The sequence below is a fragment of the Diabrotica virgifera genome, chromosome 4, assembly GCF_917563875.1.
Source record: "Diabrotica virgifera virgifera chromosome 4, PGI_DIABVI_V3a".
NCBI lineage: Eukaryota > Metazoa > Arthropoda > Insecta > Coleoptera > Chrysomelidae > Diabrotica > Diabrotica virgifera.
Genome location: NC_065446.1, coordinates 252,399,069 through 252,427,031, shown reverse-complemented (window position 1 = coordinate 252,427,031; position 27,963 = coordinate 252,399,069). Strand labels below are relative to the sequence as shown.

Genomic DNA, 27,963 nt, shown 5'->3' with positions numbered 1-27,963 from the left:
AAATTCTTCATATTGTTCGCCGTTATGGATGACGAAGAAGAAGGATGGATCATTCCGAGTATGCTTCGATGGTCGCAAACTTAATAGTATCACTACTAATCGAGATGCTTATCCCATCCGTCGGATAGATATAATTCTGAGCAAACTTCAGAATGCCAAATATATCTCTTCGATCGATTTATCCAAAGCCTTCTTACAAATTCCGTTAAGCGAAGAGAGTAAGAAGTATACTGCTTTCGCTGTCAGTGGTAAAGGGTTATTTCAATTTGTCACAATGCCTTTCGGTCTAGTTTCAGCTCCGCAAACAATGTGTCGTTTGATGGACTTGGTTATTGGTCCCCAACTCGAACCATTCGTATTCTATTATTTAGACGACATCATAGTTGTTACTCCTGATTTTTCGTCACATATTGAAATATTGGAGAAATTATTTTCACGCCTTAAAGAGGCTAATCTCACTGTTAATTTAGAGAAATGTAATTTTTGTCGTCCTAATTTGAAATTTCTAGGATATGTTGTTGATCATCAAGGTTTGAGAACAGACCCTGATAAAGTAACCGCTATTAAGGACTTCCCCATTCCTAAAACTACTACACAACTACGTAGGATCTTGGGCATGTGTGGGTACTATCGTCGATTTGTGCCTTCTTATTCTACTTTATTATCACCCCTTACTGACCTCCTTAAGAATAGGAAAAAGGGCCAGACTATCACCTGGACTCCTGAAGCTGATGATGCTTTTCATCGCATTAAAGAAGCTCTTACCAGTGCTCCGGTCATGACTTCACCTGATTTCAGTGAACACTTCTACCTCATGACCGATTGTTCGAATACCGCTTCAGGTGGCGTACTCTTTCAGATGAAAGATGGTTCTGAACACCCCATAGCCTATACTAGTAAGAAGCTTAATAAGGCTCAGAAAAATTACTCCACTACAGAGCGTGAACTCCTTGCTATTATTCATGGCTTGGAGGCTTTCCGTTACTATTTAGAAGGTCGTAAGTGCACCCTTATTACTGACCACAGTTCATTATTGTGGATGCATTCTATGCGTAACCCCTCCCAACGTTTGTCTCGATGGATTTGTAAGTTGTCAGCATTTGATTATAATATCGTCCATCGTAAAGCAAATGGTGTTGTAGTAGCTGATGCTTTGTCTCGAACATTTGATGTCAATCTTCTTGACTTATCCACTTTAGTTCCGGATGCATGGTATCAGAAAATGGTGGAAAAGGTTACCCAAGAACCTGATCAGTATCCTGATTTTAAAGTAGAAAATAATATCCTTTATAAGCATGTTGTTAGTTCAGTAGAAGCTTTGTCTAACATGTCTGATTGGAAAATTGTCGTCCCAACAACAAACAGGGATGAAATTCTTCGTACATTTCATGATAATGTGACATCTGGTCATTTTGGTTCTTATAAAACATTTAGTAGGATAGCAGAATTATATTATTGGCCTGGCATGCGCAACTATATCAAGAAATATATTTCTAGATGTAGAGTTTGTGCTACTTGCAAGCCAAGTACTATGCCACAAGCTGGATTAATGGGTACTTTTAGGAACATTGACTTCCCATGGCAGATGATATCCATGGATCTGATTGGACCATATCCTCGTAGTTACAATGGCTATACCTATTGTTTAGTAGTTGTGGACTACTTTACTAAATTTCCACTAGTTTTTCCTCTTCGGAATGCTACTGTCCCTGCCATTGTGAAATATTTGGAGGAACAAGTCTTTTTGTTGTTTGGTGTTCCCCAAATTGTGTCTTGTGACAATGGTCCTCAATTTGTGTCTAAGGCTTTTAAAGACCTTCTAACTAAATACAAAGTTCAGAAGATCTTTTATAATGCTGCATACCATCCGCAAACTAATCATAGTGAGCGAGTGAACCGCAGTATTGTAACAGCCCTTAGATCATACACATATCCAGATCACAGAGCTTGGGACCAGTATATTCACTCAATAGCTCAAGCCATAAGAACTTCGGTCCATGAAGTTACTCAATGTTCTCCAGCTTATTTGAATTTTGGTAGAAATATTGCTTTGTCTGGTGATTATTTTGGTTTAATTTCGGAAAATTCCACAAATCTCCCTCAGATCTCTGAGAAGCTTCATCGTTTAGATGATATTCAGACTTTGCCTCCAATATTTGCAGACATCAGAAAGAAGTTAAAATCTTCTTACCTTAAGTCACAGAGTCAATATAATTTAAGGAAAAGAGATTTGCGATTCTTTGTGGGTGATCGGGTATTAAAACGTAATTTTGTTAAGTCTAGTAAAGGTGATGCTATTTCTGCCAAATTTTGTCAGAAATACGTGCCTTGTGTTGTCAGTAAAGTAATCTCTCCTTTAATATATGAATTAAAAGATAGTTCGTCCAACCGAAAGCTTGGTCGATTTCATATAAAGGACTTATTACCAGATAATACTGTCAACGACTTAGAAACTTCGTCGTCAGAAGAAGAAGATTAACTTAACAATATTGATCAAGTTAATTCCTCTTTCTAAATTTTAGAAATACTCGATTGTTCAATGAATAGGTTAACGATTGGATTTTGATTTTAGTCACCAGATAGGGACTCAATGTTTTATCTATTATAGTAATCTTTCTAGCTTTCCATATTCTATGTATCTGAGATTTCATTAGCTTATTATTGAGATTTAGCTTAATTTGGCTTATTATTGAACTGGTATGGAACTGTTAACACCTTGTATGTGATTATGCTTATATATGTCATCACTTGTAGATTAGTGTATCTACCAAATAGGTTTAGTTTTGTGTTTAATTTTTAGTTTCTGCTGGAGAGTTATTAAAATGCTTAGTATGATTCCTTGATACATTAGCTTCTTATGGTCTAAAGAAGTTATCGCGATATTTGTTTTGGTAAATAAAATTTGAGTATGCAGTGAGAGTCCAAAGTTATACCCCATTTGTCAAATATGTAGTTAAATTGATTAAGATAAAATTTATTATAACACGATGAAACCATTTCGTTAATTATCCTATTGAGTATTTCTTAGGAAAATGGTTTGCTAGCTTGGCTATGCAAATACGTGGGTTCGAGACTTGTTGCTTATCGGTGCACCTGATAGGAAGCAGATTTCATTACTCACAGTTTTGCCTATTTCCAAGCCATACCTTAATTAGTTCAGATACTGAATCTTTGTGATAGAAAGTTTAATCATCATTTTAATCATGCACTAGGCATTCTTATTCAATTTTCAGTTTATAATCACTCTGAAGAGACTTAGGTGTAAACGTGTCTGTTTATTGTATACTTATTATTCTTTCGCTTTACTATTTTGTTTGTTCTGATAATAATGGTAACTTCTTAAAGATCAGTCCTATGAAAGTATGGTAGCTTTTGCCTACACCAAGGGATTATTGTGTTCGAGCATCAGTTTTCCTGGAAACTCATTATTTTTTGTTTGTATGTAAATTAGAGTCAGGATCAACATCCTGTTGTCTGTGAGTAACTAGGGAACATTTTCTTAATCTGCAGTTTCTTTAGAAATTGATTTACTTGTTCTCTAGTATTTCCTTAGTTGGATTTATTTATAAGAGTTATTGATATGTGACTTCTTGATTTGTTTCATGTGTAATGACTTCAAAATAGTGGTTAGCTTCTTCTGGCCATTCTTATCAATCTGTTGTAGCTATAGCTATAGTGAGAGAAACCCAGAGTGAGCTAACTTCTGTTATGTCAACTATTCGATTAGTTACCCTTGGAAAGATCTTCCATTGCATCTAATAAAAATCTGATGATCAGTTGAATTAGGTTCATGGTACCCAATATGTAATCCTTATTAGCACATTTAGCGCTAAGTTGTAGTATTGCTCAATTAAATCTGCCTGATTGTTCCACCTTGGATATGCTTCCCTATAAATCTGTTGTCCACTGTCGGATCAAATTAGGATAAAAGTCTTGCTACAATAAATTTTCCCCTTTCTTGTTAATGACTCTTATATTTAGGTTAGGTTATACTGTGGTCTATTTTTTTTGGCATGTTGAGAATTGGATACGAGATTTCTACTGACTGTTCACTTTGGATATGCTCTATTTAAATCTGTTGTCCATCGATAGAACAGTTTGTACTACTCGTCCCATTCGACATTTTTTGATTAGAATTTATCTGAATTATGAAATTTAGCAAAGGGTTATAATAAACCTTAACTATGTATGTTGGTACCATATGTGATATATTGGTCATTAAGACTACCCCATTTACATGACTCATAATTTGCGGTTAGGTATAATCGATCGAGTCAGCTGTAAGTGTGAGTAAGTTAGTCGTCATATAGGTTATATTAAGTTTTGTATTCGAATATTGTGGTTATGGTGTTCTTGTTGACTATAATTTGGGGTTTTATAGAAATCTACTAAATCAACTGGAACACAATTTGGTCTTTAGGATATATGTCACCGAGTACTGGTCCTACGAATTTGGACGATGTCCTCCGATAGGTTAGTTTAGAGTAGTGAAGTATTCTTAGGTACGTACTATATTTTTGCTATTTGGTTTGTTCACGCCTGTGTTAGATCCCACAGCGTGTGACTTTTCCTCTATGAATACTTGTATTGAGTATTTGTAAGTACATATGGAAAAATTGTTCATACGATCAATTTTTTTTCCGAGTAATGGGGGAATGTAACGGTGAGTGCCATCGTTACGATAATATTATATTTATTCCTATAAGCCACCTAACAAGTATGCAACCAGTTATGCGTTCGTGCTTAGAACGGGTTACCTAAATTTGGGACCAAATACAATATAAGGTTGGTACTAGATTGGGGAAATTCTGGTCTCAGCGTGTGGCTGTACGGCTTCCGACGGAGGGGCATATCAAATCGCCAGCGGAGCGGATGGGCACTTGAATTTCCAATCTCGTTGGATGAACCCATAACTTCTTCCATGGCCATTGTTTAAAGAATACTATTTTTTGGTTGAAATATTCGTTTATAGCAGAGCAGTTTACGTTGGAAGGAATTATTATTATTTTGTTTTGGATTTGTGGAGTGAAAAAGAAGAGTTTTGTTTCCAATATTTTTTTTTGAAAAGCAATGGGTATTTATGAAAACTATCACTTAGCTGTTTTTTATGTCTTTTCCCTGTTAAAAAATAACCATCTAAATCATTTTTAATACCATATTTAGATTATATTAAAAGCATTGCTACTCTTCAATTATCACATTTTCAATTCTTAAATACTTCTAATCTACGTTTACAGGAACAAATTTGAATTCTTAGAATTACATTTTCACTCTCAAATAAGTTTGGAATCAATGATCATTTTCATTCTCTCCTTTATATAAGTCCATATAGTAATCTTTGATTACAAAGATCCACATTTACTTGTCCAAATACTTTCTTATATTCGTTTAAAAAGGCTTTTTCCAGTCAAGGTCAATGAATTTCAAGCATGTACATCAAACTTCATTTTTTCCCTAGATTTTTTCTCTGTCAATTCTGATAAGGTGATCCACCTTTTTATAGTGACCCTGTTTCTTGGGTACTCAAGGAAAACCAGCTGATAGGTTTTTTTTCTATTCTTTTAGCCATGGAAGAAAGAAGATAAGATAGGAAATTAAGTCAACCAATACTTTAGTTTGCCTTTATGGAATGAAACATTATTTTGGGGAATTCTTTTGGATGTAAATTGGATGGGTTTTTTTTTTGGTTCTTTGGAATAGCAGTTGAGTTTTTTTTTTGATACTGGGAAAGTACCTCCTTGTCATACCTTCCTTTGGTTGAGGATCTCCCAAGGATTGAGGGAAAACGGAGGATACCTTATTTGGCGCTCCCACCATCAGCTTCACAGGGTTTGAAGAAGCAACACGCCTAAGTTGTAGCTACAGGTTTTTATAGTAAAAAAATTGCATGTCATTTGTTCTAATAATATTTTTCAATTACTATTTTTGTGTCAATAACTTAAAAATAAGCTCTCTAATAATAATATACCTTCAATTTTCATTAAAAATATAGTTAACATAGTAATATTCAACATTGTTCAACAAATTTAATCTTTTCCCAGTTCATATCCTTATTTACAATAGTTGGGGATTATGATTTATGACGATGTTGTGCACAATATCTAGCGTAGATTCTCTTATTTATTAATATTTATTCCATTTGTCAGGTATTGTAGTCAGGTTGTCACCTCCGATCAGATTCGGGATTGTCGGCCAATATTAATCCTCATTCATAGTCAGTTTGTATATACATAGGTAGATCAATAATTAACTGTCTTTGTAATAAATTCAATACATTTTTTTTTCTTACTGTAAAAGCTGCGTTGCAGACAGGAGCGTACTAGCCTAGTACGTCAGGAATTAGCTAGTTTGTATAAAATTGTATATAGGGGTTATAGGTATTTTTTTCATTAAATTTGTTGGTTGTACATATATGTTTTATTATCCTACCATTTTGAGTAGTATTAGTTAGGTACAGCAATATAGGTCACGTGGAGAAGAATTTATAAAATCCTTCCCTGGCGCTCAACACTACTTCTGAATATCTTCTGGGTCAGTAGTTCCTTTTTTTTTACATTTCTTTCCTTATTTTACTTTAGTTTCTTAACACTCTAGTACTTCATTAGGTACCGTCTTATTTCGGGCGTGCAAATACGGCCTGATCCTCTCCTGAGTCCACTTGATACAGTCTCTTAAATATCCAGCTAGCCTATTTCTGTAAAACTTAGTCATTTATTAAGCTACCCCATTCAAACAGAAAAATCATACGTTACAGCGCCATTTTGTTTATAAAAAAAGTAGCACACTATCTGCGGACTTTGCATACCTATATTATTAATATATAGGATCTTATAATTCGATTCCAGCAATAAAATTGCTGGTAAATAACTTTTCCATGAATTTTGCTAATTAGCCCAGAGTACTAGGGAGATTTGGAAAGATAATAGCAAACCGACTTAACCAAAAAGGAGTTACATGGAGGGAAATGTACAATGTTACAAAGGTTATGTTAAAGTTAAGTTAAACTTTGCAAACGAATAAAGGCCAGATCATACAACTAATGTATACAAAATAATTTATTTCTTAGTATAACAATATCTATTTACAAAACACCATTCCCAAAAAGGAATTACATAATAGCTTACCGATAAGTTTTCAACAAAACAAAAATTATGTCGTTGACTAATTTTTTTCTAACGTCATACATATTTATATCAACAAAATATTCTTATCCAAAGTAAAAAATATCATAATAAAAAAACTTAATAACTAAATCAGTGTATGTATATTTATTTTTATTCACGTTCATTTATCTTAGACAGTATTGTGCAAATGAAAGGAACAAGTTCGTTATTTCGTAAACCGGCGACTTTAAGAAAAAATCCCTAAACAGATCGATTTTTATTATTAAATTATGATATTTTAACATAATATGTCATACTAGTTATGTCATCCATCTGGGCGTGATGACGTAATCAATGATTTTTTTAAACGATAATAGGGGTCGTGTGCTAGCTCATTTGAAATATTATTTAATTCTCTATTCAGTAATATCAACATTTACATAATTATTTATACATGGTGTCCAAAAAAATTATTTGACATGAAATTATTTGCCAAAAAAGAAGAATGTGTGTAATTTATTTAATTCAAAATACATTATACTGCTGTCAGCTATTAGAAAAAAATATGTATATCACAAATAAACATCGCCTTTGGCTTAAATTAAATGTTCAAACTTCCAAGAGACAGCTGGCTTGAACATTGAATTTAATCGAAAAGCAATATTTATTTGTGAAATAAACATTTTGTTCTGTTTTCGGGAAACGGTTTTAAATTAAAAAAAAGCATACATTCTTCTATTTTTTGTCAAATAATTTAATTAAAATTTTTTTTGGACACGCTGTACAAATAATTATGTAAATGTTTATATTACTGAATAAAGAAGTGAGTGACCTTTCAAATGAGCTAGCACACGAGCCCTATTCACATTAAAAAAAATCATCAATTACTTCATCACGCCCAGATGGATGACGTCACTAGTATCACATACATGCCAAAATATCATAATTTAAAAATGAAAGTCGACCTGTTTTTTTTTTCATTATGTGGGATTTTTCTTTAAAGTCGCCGGTTTACGAAATAACAAATGTATTCCTTTCATTTGCACCATACTGTATACCCGATAGTGAATCGTCAAACAGGCCATAGGAAATTCAGTGGGAAATTCTACTCTGCTTTTTTAATTAATTTTCATCAAAAGTTATGAAAAGAGAAAACAGTTGTAGAAGACTGAAATCTGTATTACATATAAACTAATGTTAAAATCATTGTTCTACCTATTAAACACATTCCAAAATTTTGCACAAATATAATACATTTCGTCGGTCTCATATGAAAAGTCCCAAAATAAGCAAAAATGAGATTTTTGCGCCGTCTGATTAATATTTATGGTACGCATGCATAGCAAGACAAAAAAATCCATAGATGTCGCTAGAACCCCAAAATAGAATTCTACCCAACTCCACGGCGTTCGGTGAATCACATGAAACTTGCCAAAGTCCATCATTCTCATTGTGGTTAGATGTACTTTTGCTGCGCTGCTGTGTTACATCTTCAAGAAAAGTGTTATAAGCTAACATATCTTCATGGAAATAGTGTAAACTTATTGAAGGTAAGTTCAATTTGATCATATTATTATAGTTTTTGTGTTAACTACATTTAAGTAGCATTATTATCCGCAAAACCCCAAATTTGATTTTCTTGTGGGACTTAAGCATTTTTCACAGTTTATTTTTGGCGACTTTTTATGGAGTTACGCATATTTCTTTATGCTTTTCGTTATTAAATGTGTTTCCACATTCCAAACTCCAAATTTGTTTTATTTCAAAAATGAAAGTTGCCTAACTCCATTTTTAAAGTAATAATATTTTAATAATAGATCTACCTTTATGAGAAGGCTGACGGACACTATTCTAAGTAACTGTGTCAAATAAGATAAAGTTTTAAGTCAAAATCATTCTTTAAATCAGTTTTTTTCATCTCCTGTAAAATTGGTTAATTTGGACTTAGGCACTTTTCATATGAGGCCGACGATTTACCAGAGTAGTATTGTAAAAGTTAGGCCACACGTAGTGCAGAATGTGTATAACGGGTTGCGGTTGATCACAATGAAGTTACAATATTTAACTTGTTGACTTGTTGATATATTTATTTTATGACATTGTTTAAAAAACAATAAAGTTGCAGTTGAGGAAAAACCAGCAATAATGTTGAAGCAGGAATTTAAAAGTTTAAAATTTTCCATTGAGTTTTCTATGGCCCGTTTGATGATTCACCACCCGGTATAGTAATTAGAAACTGCTATATACCTGTATTATTTAAATTTCCGAGAAAACGTCCTTCCCTGGAGTAAGAGTTCATTTTATGGGTTATTTATAGGTTTTATTAAAATCTGATATAAGAGAACCATTCGTAAAAAAGGTTCCCCATTCTGCTGAGAAAAAGTGCGACATGCTGGGAGAAATCTGGCAACACTGCCTTACATAACAACTCTCCATATCTCTTGCCCCACCAGTTTCGACTAACTGCGTTGCTCAGTGTCGGCCTAGCAGTCTTCGAAGATGGAGGTCCCGGTCACTGTTGCCGCAATCGTTGTTTTTACATGCAAAATATTCATCGTCAGTTCATATCTGTTAAACATGTTTGCAAATTGTGTAGAGAATTCAGTGAAGGCCGAACGGAAATTCACGATTTAGATCGGAGCGGAAGGTCTTCAGATTCATCGTGGATTTCCGTTGTTGAACAAATATGCACTTTTCCCGTAAGCTTTGATTAACCACGGTTCTTAGACATACTACGGTTGCCCAGATCGACGGTGGTGGGGAGACTTCAATTTTTGACTTTACGTCACAAAAGTACAGAATCCCATATTTTTAAATGATTTTCGATCATTGAATGTGTGTTATTGACGTTATTGTGTATATAAGCGTAGTATTTGTGTTATTATTAAATAATAAGACAAATAAAACACATTTTATTTTGTGGTGAATCGTAAAACGGGTCATAGGAAACTCAATGTAAAATTTTAAACTGTTGAATTCCTGCTTCCCTAATTATCAAAAGTCATGAGAGAATATTTGTAGAGAATTGAAATCTGTATTAAAATCAAAAGTTAAAATTGTTCTACGATTTAAACGCATTCCAAAAATTTGAAAAATATAATACATTTGCCACAGTAGGTATGTGTGTAAAAGTTAGGCCACACGTTACTATTTAACTGACAGTGCTCACACCATTGACTAAATAAAAAATCTTTATTATTAATATTTTCTCCGCAGCTGAGGATATCTTATCAACTCTATTGCTTTTAATGATAAAATAAAAATATTGACAGTTCAAAAATGTAAAAATAATAATTTCATTGTGACATTGCACTGTGTGTGGCCTAATTTTGGGCTAAAAAACGTATTTTTACGCATTTTTACTAAATTTTGGAATATGTTTAATTCGTAGAACAATTTTCACAGTTGTTTTCAATACAGATTTCAATCCTCCACAAATAGTTTCTAATGTCTTTTGATGTAAAATAATTAGGGAAGCAGGAATTCAACAGTTTAGAATTTTACCTTGAGTTTCATATGGCCCGTTTTCCAATTCACCACCCGTAGTCCATTCTTTCACGGTTTTTGCTCTAAATTTTAAAGAACCGCTTGGATTGACATGAAATTTGGCATACGTATAGCTTACATGTCAAAGAAAAAAAGTGATATTGTGCCGATGTGTCCTTTTGCCCTGGGGGTGACTTTCACCCCCTCTTGAGGGTGAAAAAATATATGTCCAAAATAAGTCCGGAAATGGGTAAACTGACTAATTTTAAGTAACTTTTGTTCCATAGAGCTTTTTCGCCAAGTCAACACTTTTCGAGTTATTTGCGAGTGAATATGTTCATTTTTCAACAAAATAACCACATTTTTAGACGGTTTTTCGCAAATAACTCAACAAGTAAGTATTTTTTCGAAAAAACGTTCTTAGCAAAAATATAGCTTATAAAAAAGTAAAAAAAATGGTGTACGCGTTTGGTCTCTGGATCTCGTAGAACCAGAGTTATAGCCAATTAAAAATATATTCATATTCACCAAATTTCAAATAGAATATTTCGACGTGAAATATTCAAAAATTTAAGCACTTTTTGGGGAAAACCCATTATAACTTTTTTAAAGTGTTTAAAAAAATATTTATTTTTGTTTTTACAAAAAGTTTCTAGCATTAAATTTAAGCAAGTTACGCTCAAAATAAAGTTGGTCCCTTTTGTTTTTGCAAAAAAAAATCGGGAAGACCACCCCCTAATTAGCAACTTAAATGAAATTAATCGTTACCGCTCCACAAATTATTTTACTTATGTTGTGTTTATATGATCTGTAAGTTTCATCGATTCAAAGTGCTTATTTTTGAAAAAATTTTGTTTCAAAGTAAAATTTTTAAAAATTTAAATTTTGAAAAATATGCTTTTTTTCAAAATAACTTAAAAATTGTTAGAGATACCAAAAATCTCGAAACACAAAAAAAGTCAGATTTGCTTTTCTGAATATCATGTATGTTTTTGTTTTTCTGTTAGACAAAAATTGATTAAGATTTGGTGTTTCTAAATTTTTATACATTCGTGATCAGTGACTCGTTCAACCACTTTTAACTACAGCCCTTTCAATAATAAAGACTTTGAACCGATGAAACTTACAGATCATATAAACAATATATACACGAGTCAAGAAACTTGTGAAGTCGTAACGATTAAGTTCATTTAAGATACTAATTAGGGGGTGATTTTCTCGATTTTTTTACCAAAACCAAAAGGGACTAACTTTATTTTGAGCGTAACTTGTTTAATTTTGATGCTAGAAATTTTTTTTATAATACAAAAATGAAGCTTTTTTTAAACACTTTAAATAAGTTGTAATGAGTTTTCCCCGAAATGTGCTTCATTTTTGTTTATTTCACGGTAAATATTTCATTCGGAATTTGACGAATATGAACCTATTTTTCATTAGCTATAACTCTGCTTCTACTAGGTGTAGAGACGTGATATTAACACCATTTTTTTAAATTTTTACAGGCTATATTTTTGCTAAAAATGTTTTTTGGACAAAATACTTACTATTTGAGTTATTTTCGAGAAACTGTCTAAAAGCGTGCTTATTTTGTTGAAAAAATGAACATATTCACTGCCAAATAACCCGAAAAGTATTGACTTAGTGAAAAAACTCTATAGAACAAAAGTTACTTAAAATTAGCCAGTTTATCCATTTCCTGACTTTTTTTGGACGAATATTTTTTCACCCCCAAGATGGGGTGAAAACCACCCCCAGGGCAAAAGCACATATCGGCACAATATCACTTTTTTTCTTTGACTTGTTAGCTATGTGTAGCCAAATTTCATGTCAATCCAAGCGGTTCTTTAAAATTTAGAGATTTTGCAATATTTTACCGTTAAAGAACGGAGTACCGGTAGTATCCTAGTTTACTTTATATTTTTGTATTTGTAATTTTGGTGTTGTTTCCCGTAAAAACTTATTTTGAATTATTCATGAAAGTTGTACATCGTTCCTAAATAGGAACGATGTACAACGATCATCAACGATGAGTAGGAGTTTAAATAAGAATATATATTTATAAGGTAGGTTAAAACGTTAAAATTTCATTATGTATTAACGTAAAAATAATGTTGATGATATTTTAGAATGCCAGGTACAGGCTGTAGTGTGGCCAAATTTATTAGGTACCTATTATTTAAATTCTTACAATAAATTATACAAGTAATTCTAATTCACATAATCCTAGCTGACCTCTAAGGATAGTATGTACCTATTCAATAGTTAATCCTAATGGAAATTCAGCGACAAATTTTCAGTGTAGAATGGAGATTGAAGTCCTAGATTTCCGTAAATATTTCATGAATAAATATCAACAGTTTTCCATAAGTAGGTATTATAATCCACCAAACATCTTTATTTTTAACTATCTTGACTATTTTCCATACATTAAAGACATATAAATACCGATTAAGGGGAAGGAGCAAAATGCAAAATTTTGAAGCACGTCCAAATTCTCATTAGTTTTTTAAATGTATTCATTTTTTTCGAATCCTGAGAAAACTAGTAAATATTTTTGAAAAATTTAAACGCAGAATGAAAGACTACATTATTACCGAGGGCCGAAAGTCCCTGAAAACTTCTATTATGTTTATTTTAATAAGTTACAGGGCTGAAAATAAAAGAGAAGTGTGATTTTTAACTGCAAATATTTCATTCAAAAGAAACTTTTTATTTACTCTAAGGGACTTTCGGCCCTCGATAATAATTTAGTCTTTCATTCTGCGTTTAAATTTTTTAAAAATATTTATTAGTTTTCTCAGGATTCGAAAAAAATCATATTATGATTCAAATTACAGTACACTCGTGACGTAATCGCACCCTTAATGTTCATTGGTTAGTCGATCTGGGCAACCGTAGTAATGTTTAAGAACCGTGTCGATTAACTGACGATAAATGTCAATAGGTGACATCCATTTTGCATGTAAGAAACGTATCACAGTCTGAATTTCACATTTGCGGTAACAGGACCAGGACCTCCATCTTCAAAGGCTGCTAGACCGATAATGAACAATGCAGCGTGCAGCGAGGCAGTGTTGCCAGATTTCTCCCAGCACGTCGCAGCCTTTCTCAGCGACATAGCGAACCTTTTTTTACGAATGTTTTAGCGAATGAATTAGCGACCCTCGTATGTTTATTCCTATTAAATATCAGTGATTCCAAGTCTTGTAACAACCAAAAATTAATATTAGAGGTTACGTCATCTACCTCTTTAAATATTTCTTGGCTCACTTCTACAATAAACCATAAAATCTAGAAAAATCATATCAGACCCTCAAATTGTTTGAATATTTGCAATATCACGCAATACAGTCACACAAGTACCATCTGGGTAGGAACCAATACTTAAAAGTATACTCAGGAGCAGGGTTGTTTATCCTAGCGTAGTACTCCAACGTGTAGAGGCTTGCCATCAATCCGGCACCAAACATCATACCATACCAGAACAGTATGTTGTAGAACTTCACCTTGGGTACTCTGAAGTTGCTGATGACAGCAGCAATTAAGTAGCAGTAGAGGATGACGGGGGTGTAGAATTTGAACTGGTATGCCAATACCCATTCGTGGATAATTCCTGATAGAGCGAATACTGCTAGTTTGCCTAATACTTTGTTGCCTTTGGTTAAAATATGAATATCTCTGTAGACGTAGGTGTACAGCCAGTCGTGGACCACGCAGTTCCAAGTTCTGAAAATAATAATGTGAATTAAATTGACTGTTCTTAATGAAAAAAGTTAATATATAGGGTAAATAAGTGCGACAAACTTTAACGGGGAAATTCTGCATGAAAAGGTAACGACAATCTCTTATATTTATAAACTATGTATGTCCGCAAATTCTTCGTTTTTGCATTATTTGTAGAAGAGTTAGTTAACATGTAGGTACCTCTGCAATGGCAGCGGCTTCTTGATTTGGTATCGCATAGGCCTCAGTCCATTTCGTAAAATAATCCATGGCTACCAGTCTACCAGGATATATTTATTTCCGTCATCCGTTTCTGGAAATGAACCTGCATGCAATGTCGTTTACTATTATTTCCATAGGACTACTAACATTGTACTGTTTCATAGGTACCTTCTTTTTACCAACTGGATCATTACTGGTTGCATACAATTCACATTTCTGGAACCATCTTCTTACATTATCTTTACGGTTCACCCGATAGAACCGTTCTCGAACCCGAACCTTTTGCAGAGTCTCCTTGATACCAAATTGTCCACCTGATATAGCGTCATGTACCAGTTGGACACTTTACTTTTAATTACAATCAACTAAAGCTTAGTTTATGTAACATTATCGTTCTCAAAGGTTCTGTACAGAAGATCATCTTTTAGTACCAGGCAATTCCATTGGCTCCAGTAGGACTTGACTTCTGGACAACATGCACTAATCGCTTGCCAAGAAGATCTCTTACTTCGATACACCCAATCCAATACAATCAATATCCAGCGTTTAAATGAACTCTTCCAGCCCTGTGAGCCCTGTGCTCGATGTCGATATTATTTTAATCGTTCTAACGATCATGTCACTGACCCTGGATTACGGAATTGTAGAAGCCATTTTAGAACGGTGTGATTCCGTTCGAAGAAGGAACTTTCTGCCATACAAGTATTTATGTAAATGTTCGCAAGCCTTCACTGCGCCTAGCAACTCTCTCCTGGCAACGCAATAGGTTCGGTCCGGTTTCGACAAGACTTTGCTAAAATAAGCGATGACTTTTTCCTGTCCATCCTAGATTTGGGAGAGAATAGTTCCTATTGCACTCTTGCTGGCATTGGTATCTAAATCAAATTTTCCTGCCTGCCTCGGGCAGCTTAAAATCGGTGCAATAATCAGAGCCATTTGTAGCTGCTCGAAAGCTTTTTGACACTCTTCTCCCCATATTATATTCTTTGCCTTTTTTGTCAACTTTGTTAAGGGCTTGGAGATAGTGGCAAAACCTTTGACAAATCGTATCGACAAATCGTCGGTAATAAGTATATACATACATAGACCAATGAAACTTATAATTTCGTGTTTATCTTTTGGTACTGTCCAAACCTAAATTGCTGCAATTTTTTTCAGGATCAGCTAATCAGGAGTAACACCATTACTCGAAAAAATATGTTCCAAGTACTTAACTTCTTGTCGAAACATGAAATTTCTTCGGACTTAACTTTAAATCCCCTGCCCGCAATCAGACCAGATAAGTTTTCGATGTTAGATCTCTTAAAACTGCCTCCATTAATCTTTCAAATATGGCGCGAATTACATAAACCAAAAGGCATAACGTAAACTGCCAAAGCTGATTCTGATTCTGGTGCTGAGTCTGAGTCTGTGATTCTGATTATTTTACTTTGCTAATAATAAAAGTTATATTTATTTAGCGTTTACTTAAACTACAACTTTACATGAATTAAAAAAGTTATTGCCTATGAATAATTGATCAAATGGGTTTTCACACGACTCTTAATAAAGGAATGCATTTAACAAAATTTTAAGAAATGTCACTTACCTAAAGAATTCTTCCGTCGAAACACAATTCCACCAATTCTTATAAAACTGTCTATCTGCAAATCTAAGTATCTCGGCAAACAAATTTTGGACGGAATGTATGACCTGGTAGAACCCAGACAATAAAAGCAGTAGTCCAGGAAGAGAGTTTTCAATGATGGGAATAATTACTTCACCCCATGTGAACTTCCGCAATCCAAACTCGCGGTATGCTGGGAAGACGAACCTGTGCAGGATGAAGCATTGGTAGATGATGACTCCGATGATTTCTAGAAAACGGAAGGCTACGAAGTTCCATCTTATATTTGTGGTCCTAAAAAGAATATTATTAAATAATTGGTAAGAAAATTTTCACAGCGCGTACAATAGGAATGTCTATTATTATCACTTTTTTTTATTACTACTATGGGCTAATTAGCAAAATACAAGGAAAAGTTATTTATCAGCAATTTTATTGCTGGAATCGAATCTTATGATTGTGTTTATTAATAATATAGGTATGCAAAGTCCGCAGATAGTGTGCTACTTTTTTTATAAACAAAATGGCGCCCGAAAATCGTGTTTTTTTTTCAATTTTTGCTCTATAACTCCAAAGATTTTACCTTTACACCAAAAACACTCAAATAAAAATTCACCGTAATTAAATTCTGCATAGAGACGTGTTCGTCGAAAATTGTCCCCGGAAAATGCGGGTTTTTTCAACAACATCTTTAATTTTCAACTAAAATTTTAGATTAGTAATTGTTTATCAATAATTAAATAACATGGTAATATAAAAGCACTTTTCGTATAAATTATAATTCTAGAAGCCGATGGAAATTGAATGAACACTTTAGCAAGAATTGAATTGTTAATTAAAAATTTACGGTCGCTATAAGTACCACAATAATTATGATACATAAGAATAACTATGATTTTTGTATAAAAAGACACTGTACCCTGTACCTATCTAATGTACTTTACAGAATTGAAATTGAACTATTTAAGGGGCCTCAGGAATATTTTAAAATATAAACAATTTTTTGGCTTATAAAAAAATAGAATATCTCGGGAAATGTTAAATCAAATTAAATTGTGAAAACGGTATTGGAAAAAAGCGCCAGGACACTTCTTTAAAAGAAAAAACGTTTAATTATAATGAGTGGTTCCTGAGATACAACCGGTCAAAGTTGACCGGCATTTGCGGCAAAGATATAAACAATAGGATCATAATTTTCGAACCTTCACCTTTTTATTTCGGTCCTCTTTCTCCACACAAATTTTCATACCTTTAAAATACTCATAACATATACTATTATAATAAAAACTATCGATATTACGAGTGAAAATTGCCAAAAATAGCAAAATTCCAATCAAAAATTAGGATGGAGAAAATGTAATCTCAAAGTTCAAAATCGGTATACGTTCAAAAAATGCATTTTCTCGGCTTCCCATGGAGCAATTTTCTTCATTATTTTTTTGTTCCCACGTAACTCGAGTAGAGCCATCTAACTAACGCATTATTAAATGTCAAACTTGCTTTTGTTTTGTTACAATAAATTAATTTATTTATTATAACAAAAGTTTTTAATTTATTTAAATAAAGATTGTTTAAATAATTATACAGCTTTCAAATGAGAATATTTTTGTTTTCAACGTTAAAAGGTACACTTGTAGTAAGTTTATCTAAAAAAAGTCTATAACTGTAAAAATATGTAGTTTTCTTTTCTTATAAATAAATTAATCTATTATAACAAAACAAAAGCAAGTTTGACATTTAATAATGCGTTAGTTAGATGACTCTATTCGAGTTACTTGGGAACAAAAAAAGAATGAAGAAAATTGCTCCCCAGGGAGCCGAGAAAATGCATTTTTTTTAACGTAGACCGATTTTGAAATTTGAGATTACATTTTCTCCAACCTAATTTTTGATTGGAATTTTGCTATTTTTGGCAATTTTCACTCGTAATAACGATAGTTTTTATTATAATAATATATGTTATGAGTATTTTAAAGATATGAAAATTGGTGTGGAGAAAGAGGACCGAAATAAAAAGGTAATGGTTCGAAAATTATGATCCTATTGTAATGGGATTTACTGCCGTAAATGCCGGTCAACTTTGACCGGTTGTACCTCAGGAACCGCTCATCATAATTAAGGTACTAGTATACTTTAGAAGACCAAAAATAATCATTTTTTTCAAAAATTTTTTTCTTAGAATCCATATTAAAAATAAATATAAAAGTTTTTACATATTAATATCTAACTCTTAGAGTACGCTAACGTACACTAATATTAGTGCGGCAGATTCGTGCAAATATTATAAGAATTGTGCATTTAATGATAGAAGCATATAATTTGGGCCACATACACTACACATATAAAGGTTCAAATTTAGATATGAGGCCATCTCAGATTTTACCTTTTACAAAAATGGCGGGCATTCAAAATGGCGACGATACATATGTGACTAATAGCACGATAACTTTTAAACGAAAAGTCCCACTTCAACCAAATTTGGTATATGGGTTCTATTTTTAATGTATAAGATCGAGCTCCTGAACCGGAAGAATCGGTTTACCAGAAGTTGAGTTTTTCCTGATTTTTTTGTAAAAATATGTTGTTTTATTTTTAATTATTTTACCCTGTATATATTAATTTTTCAAAAAGGTAATACCAGCATTGAAAAGTGCGTAAAAATATTTTTTAGGAAATATTTTGAACTTTTTAGTTATGTTAATTACCATGTAATAAATGCATAACTTATCTTCACATGTACCTATGTGCGGCAGATTCGTGCAAATATTATAAGAATTATTGTGCATTTAATGGTAGAAGCATATAATTTGGACCACATATACTACACATACAAAGGTTCAAATTTAGATACGAGGCCATCTCAGATTTTGCCTTTTACAAAAAAGGCGGGCATTCAAAATGGCGACTATACATATGTGACTAATACCACGATAACTTTTAAACGAAAAGTTTAATTTCAACCAAATTTGGTATATATGTTATTTTTTTGACGTATAAGATCGAGGTCTTGAACTGGAAGAATCGGTTTAAGAGAAGTTGTGTTTTTTCTGATTTTTTTGTAAGAATATGTTGTTTATTTTTTCATTTCTTTCACCCTGTATATATTAATTTTTCAAAAAGGTAATACCGGCGTTGAAAGAGCGTAAACATATTTTTTAGGAAATATTTTGAACACTTTAGTTATATTAATTACCATTTAATAAATGCATAACGTATCTTCACATGTAGGTACCTATGTGCGGCGGATTCGTGTAAATAATAATATAAAAATTATTGTGCATTTAATGGTAGAAGCATATAATTTGGACCACATATACTACACATACAAAGATTCAAATTTAGATATGAGGCCATCTCAGATTTTGTCTTTTACAAAAATGGCGGGCATTCAAACTGAATCTGCCGCCCATAGGTACATGTGAACATACGTTATACATTTATTAAATTGTTATTAACATAACAAAAAGTTCAAAACATTTCCTAAAAAAATTTTTACACTCTTTTCAATGGCGGTATTACCTTTTTGAAAAATTTATATATACAGTATATATACATCAAAAAACAGTAAAAACACAACTTCTGGTAAACCGATTCTTCCGGTTTAAGACCTCGATCTTATATATCAAAAAAGGAACCTATATACCAAATTTCGTTGAAATCTAACATCTCGTTCAAAAGTTATCGTGCTATTAGTCACATATGTATAGTCGCCATTTTGAATGCCCACCATTTTTGTAAAAGGAACAAAAACTGAGATGGCCTCATATCTAAATTTGAACCTTTATATGTATAGTATTAACCCGGTCTATATAGACATTTCAAATAACAAAAATTGCCGGAGAGCCAAATTTTGGTGGAGAGCTAGGGTATACCATAACAAATAAAGTTTAAAAAGTCCCCATCGATCCCATGTGTGCGTCAAAAGTTATTGGGGGTCAAAGGTCAAAATTTGAGATTTTTTGCATTTTTTTCGAAAACGGTAAGTTTTATCAAAAAAAAACCTTAAACCAAAGTTGTAGATCTTAAAATTCTCTACAAAAATAGTCCTTACTATTTTTTTCCTAAAAGTTGCCATTCCTGAGATATCGCGATTCAAAGAGTCACATTATACATGATATGCACACGTTTCCACACCACCTGTGAGGTAGTGTACTCGGCGCGTTTTTTTTACCTTGGTTTCCCCTGTAGGCCTACTCCACTAACTGTTTTGACAATTTTAGGATAATTTAAGGAAACAATACCGGTCAAGTTCTAGATATTACCTTATTATTGATATTGATTATTGATATTGCTATTGATTATTAGGTTAACTATTGTTTTGATTTCTTTAGATATTTTAATCAGATTCATATTCTTGAAAGTCTACTTCAACAGTCAAGTATTCTTCGATTTCATCTTCTTCCTCTTCCTCTTGCTGGATGTTCAAAAATTGTTCAAATGTGACTGAGTCATTGGTCTCTTCATTAAAATCACAGGAGTCTTCCTCTGTTGTACTAAACTGGTCATTTGAGCAAGACTGACCTTGGCAGTTGGTACACACTAGAGAACACAGCAACCCGACTTTTTTACATCCACATTTGGCACTGCAACCTTTTTTGCAATTGCAAAAAATAGTGTTAAGGAGTTTTTCTGGAGCAGCTGGGAGTAAGGTTTTAATCGGTTCCAGAGTATTATCTATTAATTTCCAACCCCAGTCTTCTGGATTCAGTTCATTGCCTAGCCATGTTTGAACTTTATAATATACTCGATACAAATGTTGAAAAGCAGATGCTGATGTTGGAGGAAGACATGATAGTTGTACTTGTTTCTTGTTTCGCGTATTTTTTACAAAAGTTAAGTATCGGTATTTATCAAGACAACTAATTTTTTTTGGAGCTCCATAAACCGCAAGAAGAAAACGAATTCCTTCCGTAATTATTGTTTGCGGTGTAGAATCAAGTTCTATAAAAACTTTACAGCAGTCAGTCAAATCTTTTTTTTTTTCGAATAATTTAAGTACTGACGTTTTGCCCCTTCTGTACATTGCTGACGTAGTGTCGCAGCCAGTTATCGCATGTAAAAATAAAATGTACTTTTGGCATTTGGGATAAGCCGATAAACTATTCGAAGAATATATCTCTGTTCGCTGTTGAGCCCTTCCAGGTTTCAGAAAATAAATAACTTTATCTACTGGAGTCCTTGCAGTAATCAGTACCAACAAATCAACATCTTCACCAACTACAATTGCTGTGTTTGTTGCCTTAAATTTTTCAATTGCTGTCTCAATTATAAGGACATCTGCGTCATTTTTAGCTTGCTTCACTTCAATATTCGCAGCTGTTAATTTGTCAGTTAACATGGAAATGAAACGAGATTTATTATTAATGTTGGCGAAAAATTGTTGTTGATTCGCTGGAACTGTTATATTTTCATCAAAGGTAATCTCGGAACCCGATGATGTTTTTGTAGTTCGACGACTTTGTTCTGCAGCTTTCAATATTCTTTGTCGAGTCATTGTAGCCGTCAAATACCACTGTCACTGTAAGCCCGTAATGTCTGCGTAGATACTGAACATATTTATCAAAAATAACGCTAAATGTTTCTTCTCGATCCCACACAACGTGATGTAGTCGGTACCCTCCATCAATAATGTAAGTAGCGTTTCTACGATCAACCTCAGTATTGACTGATTCAAAGCAATCATAAATTGCTGACTTTGTTGTTTTACGCATTCCAGCTGCATCGAAAAGTGATAAGGGGTAAGGAGCTAATTCATACTCAAAAAAATTTTCAATCTCATCCTCAAAAGCTTCAGTGATACTCATGCGTTGAAATAATAATACAGGATCTATAGCTACTTCTTCTTCGTGAACTTTCACGGTGCTACTCGCAGCTAAAAGAGGGAGTACTTTTTCAGAGCGTTTTAATTTTATATTATTATAATTACGTATTTTTTTATGGGAAATAAGCCACAATTTTACTAAAAAATGAATTTATTAACGTTTCGAAGCCCAAATCGGGTTTCGTTGTCAAAATACAAAATACTATTAAAATAAAACAAACATGTTGCTAAGTAAAAAAATTCTTCTAATAATTTATTTAATCTGACTCATTTATATTGGCAATTCAGACGTATATTATACATTTTAAAGTAGAAGACTTTAAAATGATATCGCCAATATTTATGAGTTGCGTTCCTGGGACGACTTTACTAAAAGATAGTTCATTCGATTACATGAAATCAATCCCAACTCAAGAATATCCGTCGCAAAAAAATCATAGCATGTGATCTGTCTTTAAAAAGACAACCAAATGCAACGATGACAGTAAAATTCTCGCGTTAGAGATTCCATAGTAAATCACGAGGGAAAACCAGGAAAAAACCTCGTGATACTATCCTGACATCGTAAGTATTTGGCCTTACATTTAATCTACCTTCAAAAAACTAATACCAAATTCTGACTTTAAGATGTTTAAATTATAAATAATATTAATATTACATTATCCTTTATCGTTTATAAATAAGGAATTGACAAGATTAGATCGAATGGAACAGAACAACTTAGAACGAGATCCTACAACATTCACAAGAAATAATACGAGGAAAATAACAATACCATATATAAAAGGACTATCCGAGAAACTTAAAACGATAGGAAATAAATTCAACATTTCAACAACATTCAAAACAACAAACACATTGAGATCTATTCTATCTAAAACTAAACCTAACAATGAACAAGAAAGAACAAAGAATTGCATTTATAGAATACCTTGTGAATGCGAACAATTTTATTTAGGTGAAACATCAAGACCATTAAACGTTAGAATAAGTGAACATCAGTCTTATATTAAAAACAGAGAATTTGATAGATCTCAGATATGTCAACACGCATGGGATAATGAACATAGAGTTCAGTGGAGAGATTCAAGTATAGTCCTGAAAGAATCAGATAGTAAAAAGAGAAAAATCAAAGAAGCGGCTCTAATTATGCTAAATGAAACCAATTGTGTCGCAAATTCCTCGGTAGAATGCAGTAGGATGTGGTTACCCATACTGAAAGAGGAAGTCAATAGAAAGAAAATACCACGATTAGTAAGTCAATAACATATCGAGTTAGTACAAATTTTATATTTTAGTATTACTTATTGTATATCTATGTAATATTAATATTATTTATAATTTAAACATATTAAAGTCAGAATTTGGTATTAGTTTTTTGAAGGTAGATTAAATGTAAGGCCAAATACTTACGATGTCAGGATAGTATCACGAGGTTTTTTCCTGGTTTTCCCTCGTGATTTACTATGGAATCTCTAACGCGAGAATTTTACTGTCATCGTTGCATTTGGTTGTCTTTTTAAAGACAGATCACATGCTATGATTTTTTTGCGACGGATATTCTTGAGTTGGGATTGATTTCATGTAATCGAATGAACTATCTTTTAGTAAAGTCGTCCCAGGAACGCAACTCATAAATATTGGCGATATCATTTTAAAGTCTTCTACTTTAAAATGTATAATATACGTCTGAATTGCCAATATAAATGAGTCAGATTAAATAAATTATTAGAAGAATTTTTTTACTTAGCAACATGTTTGTTTTATTTTAATAGTATTTTGTATTTTGACAACGAAACCCGATTTGGGCTTCGAAACGTTAATAAATTCATTTTTTAGTAAAATTGTGGCTTATTTCCCATAAAAAAATACGTAATTATAAAAATGCCACAAGGAAATAGCTTCAGAACAACATTTATATTATTAAATGTTTCACCTGTCATTTTAGCCATTGAAGCAATCCCAACTTCACGAGCTTTATGGCAATTAATCTTATCATCACCAACAACTCCAGAAGCAATAGATATGATTTTATTAATTTTAGGAAAATGATCATGCGATGAAAACCAGTCTAGAAGTTTTTTAATATCTTTAGCATCTTTTATGAGCCGCGAGTCACTTGCATCTACATGCTGATCTGTTGTATCCATTCGAACATTAGCAAGAACTTGCAACCCCTCACACACAGTATTCATTGCATGCATTCCGTAAACCCATTTACTTATCACACTTATACCAGAGAAACAGATAATATTATGAACCAGACCTACGGACAATACTGTAGCCATTGCCTATAATAGACAATCTGTTTTTTTTTAAACAATGGTACCTATAGCCAAATGTTTTTCAAGGCCACGTGGATAGAGGAAATTCAGTTTGGAACTGATTACCTTTTGAAGAAATATTTTCAGAATAGTATGATATACTATATAAAAGAAACACAAATAGGCATTTATACTTGTCTTAAGGGCCACATATGTATACGTGGCTTATATGTGGATATAATGTATAAAGTAACTTTTAGATAATAGAGAATGTTAAGATCTACAACTTTGGTTTGAGGGTTTTTTTGATAAAACTTACCGTTTTCGAAAAAAAATACAAAAAATCTCAAATTTTGACCTTTGACCCCGAATAACTTTTGACGCACACATGGGATCGATTAGGACTTTTTAAACTTTATTTGTTATGGTATACCCTAGCTCTCCACCAAAATTTGGCTCTCCGGCAATTTTTGTTATTTGCCAAGCATTTTGATGTCTAAGTTGACCGGATTATATATGTGGTCCAAATTATACGCTTCTACCATTAAATGCACAATAATTCTTTGTATTTGCGCGAATCTGCCGCACATAGGAACATGTGAAGATACGTTATGCATTTATTAAATGGTAATTAACATAACTAAAAAGTTAAAAATATTTCCTAAAAAATATTTTTACGCTCTTTTCAATGGCGGTATTAACATTTTGAAAAATTAATACATACAGGGTGAAAGAATTGAAAAAAAAAACAACATATTTTTACATAAAACCAGAAAAATCACAACTTCTGATAAACCGATTCTTCCGGTTTAAGGCCTCGATCTTATACATCAAAAAAGGAACCTATATACCAAATTTGGTTGAAATCTGACGTCTCGTTCAAAAGTTATCGTGCTATTAGTCACATATGTATAGTCGCCATTTTGAATGCCCGCCATTTTTGTAAAAGGCAAAATCTGAGATGGCCTCATATCTAAATTTGAAGCTTTATATGTGTAGTATATGTGGTCCAAATTATATACTTCTATCATAAAATGCACAATTGTTTCACATATTGGCTGCACTATATTGTAGAGGGTGCAAAAGTCGAGGCCTCGAAAAATGATGGCGGACAGTTAATCTCAGGATTGGGATATCTGAAACGAAAAAATCAGAAGGGTTTCTTACGTGACAATTTAGCACAATTTGACCAGAAAATAAAAAATAAACATTTTTTAACCATGAAAAACTGAAGAAAAACTGGCGATTTTTTCACAAAAATTTTTCAAATTTCCGTAAAATCTTTTTTTTTGCGGAATTTTTCACTAACGGTGGTAAATTGTCACGTAAGAAACCTTTCTTTTTTAAATGCCGTACGATTTTTTTATTTCAGACATCCCGATCCTGAGATTAACTGTCCGCCATCGGAACTACTTTTTTTCGAGGCCTCGACTTTGGCACCCTCTACAATAGTAGTGTACGTGCATGAATAAAAAAAGATATATTTTTTGTATTTCCCAAGAGTAAGATATTAATATGGAATAGTTATTTTCCTAACAAGTGCAGAAAGTCATTTTTTTCCGCACGCGACTGCAGTTTGCCGAACGACGCGAAGCAGGAGTTCAGCAAGCAGTCGAGTGCGGAAAAGAGACTTTCTGCTAGAGTTAGGAACAATATTTTTTCTAAGAGTCTTTAAAAAATTACCAAATCTTAATCAATTAATTTAATTAACATGAAAATACATACACAAGTTAATTCTTTGACAAGGTTGTCAAAACCAAACTTTCAATATAATTAGTTAGCATGACGACGATCTTGGTTTCCATGACGATGATTCAAAACGACTATTATTGTCTACCGATTTGACTTTCGAATATTATGTCAAAATAATTTTATTTCATCGAATTGTCGCGTTAATTTCATTAAAACAGGAACACAATAAGATATATTTGAAATAAATTAGTAAATGATATCTAAATATTAGTTTATTGCATGTATTATAATTACTTTAAGTCCATATTAACATATCTAAATTAACACGCGTGCGGAAAAGTAAAAACCGCGTGCGGAAAAGTAACACGCGTGCGGAAAAGTGAAACTTTCTAAACTAAAATGCGTGCGCGAAAGTAGACATTTTTGCACGCTCGTAGAAAAAAGTTTTATATTTATTTTTAATAAAGGTTCTGAGAAAAAAAATCTTGAAAAAATGCTTATTTTTGGTCTTCTAAAGTGTACTAGTACCTTCAACGTTTTTTCAAAAGAAGAGTCCTGCCGCTTTTTTTCCAATACCGTTTTCATGACTTAATTTGATTTAAAATTTCCCGAGATATTCTATTTGTTTATAAGCCATAAAATTGTTTAAACTCTTAAAATATTCCTGAGGCCGCTTAAACAGTCCAATTTCAATTCTGTAAAGTACATTAGATAGGTACAGGGTACAGTATCTTTTTATACAAAAAAACTCATAGTTATTCTTATGTATCATAATTATTGTGGTTATTATAGCGACCGTAAATTTTTAATTAACAATTCAATTCTTGCTAAACTGTTCATTCAATTTCCGTCGGCTTCTGGAATTATAATTTATACGAAAAGTGCTTTTATACTACCAAGTTATTTAATTATTGATAAACAATTACTTATCTAAAATTTTAGTTGAAAATTAAAGATTTTGTTGGAAAAACCCGCATTTTCCGGGGAAAATTTTCGTCGTAGTAAATCGGGAGGAACACGTCTCTATGCAGAATTTAATTACGGTGAATTTTTATTTGAATGTTTTTGGTGTAAAGTTAAAATCTTTGGAGTTATAGAGCAAAAATTGAAAAAATCACGATTTTCGGGCTCCATTTTGTTTATAAAGAAAGTAGCACACTATCTGCGGACTTTGCATACCTATATTATTAATATATACAATCATAAGATTCGATTCCAGCAATAAAATTGCTGGTAAATAAGTTTTCCCAAAAATGGCCTATTCCCTGATAATCTGCCCAGACTATACATAAAGATGTTATCATTCCTCCTAGTGAAGGAAAACAAAAACACCTCCAAAAACAAACGAAGGGAAACATCCTTTGATCTTTGTAACAATGGCCAGCACCAGAGCTTACCGCCGGCTTCCCATTTATCTATACGCTATACGCACACAATTCCACCGACAAGCTTCCACTACCATCGAAACTAGCTGGAGATGGAATACCGGAAACAATATAGAACGACGTTCACTGCAACAGAGAATCAAGTTCGTACCGGAGAATTGATCCAGTAAGAAGTCCAACCCGGGGCTTTGAGTATTGATCTATGATGATCCAAATCATCATACCCGTCAGCTACCAGGTATTGACTGGTCGTTTTCCGTTCCTTGATCGTATCGCGTAGTGATTGATTAAGCTGTTCCGTTGGTGGTTAACGGAAACAATTAACTTAAATTAAAATAAGTGTAAAACAACGAACAGTAATATATTTATATATTTTTGGTTAAAAAAGACGTGCTTATATCTCGTAAGAGGGTTTGTTATTGTTTGGGCCCAGCGAGGGTTGTATGACCAACCAATGACTGCTGGGGTTGTGTATCGACTGATGTGGCTGAACTAAAAACATATGTCTGTGGTTTTACGTTGAAGACTAATTTATCGACATAAAGAGGCTGGCCCTTTATCTGGTGTTTTAAAAGCTAAAAACACTTCTGTAGTTTTAAGAAGCGTCTTCGAATGCATTTAAAAAGTGATTTATTGACATAAGGTCTGATAAGGTAACTAT

The 27,963-nt window shown here is 32.8% G+C and overlaps 1 protein-coding gene across 2 annotated transcripts in view; it reads right to left on the bottom strand.

Annotated features, from left to right (window-relative positions):
* Positions 1–7,042: 7,042 nt before the first annotated feature.
* Positions 7,043–27,963, bottom strand: part of LOC126883375 (sterol O-acyltransferase 1-like) — an 84,422-nt gene continuing 63,501 nt past the window's right edge. For both annotated transcript variants that reach the window (XM_050648859.1, XM_050648860.1), the window contains exons 7-8: positions 16,123–16,434; positions 7,043–14,315 (exon numbers count right to left, since the gene is read on the bottom strand). In XM_050648859.1, the coding sequence (XP_050504816.1) occupies positions 13,928–14,315; positions 16,123–16,434 (700 nt within the window). In that variant the 3' untranslated portion in view covers positions 7,043–13,927. The remainder of the gene's footprint in view (positions 14,316–16,122; positions 16,435–27,963) is intronic.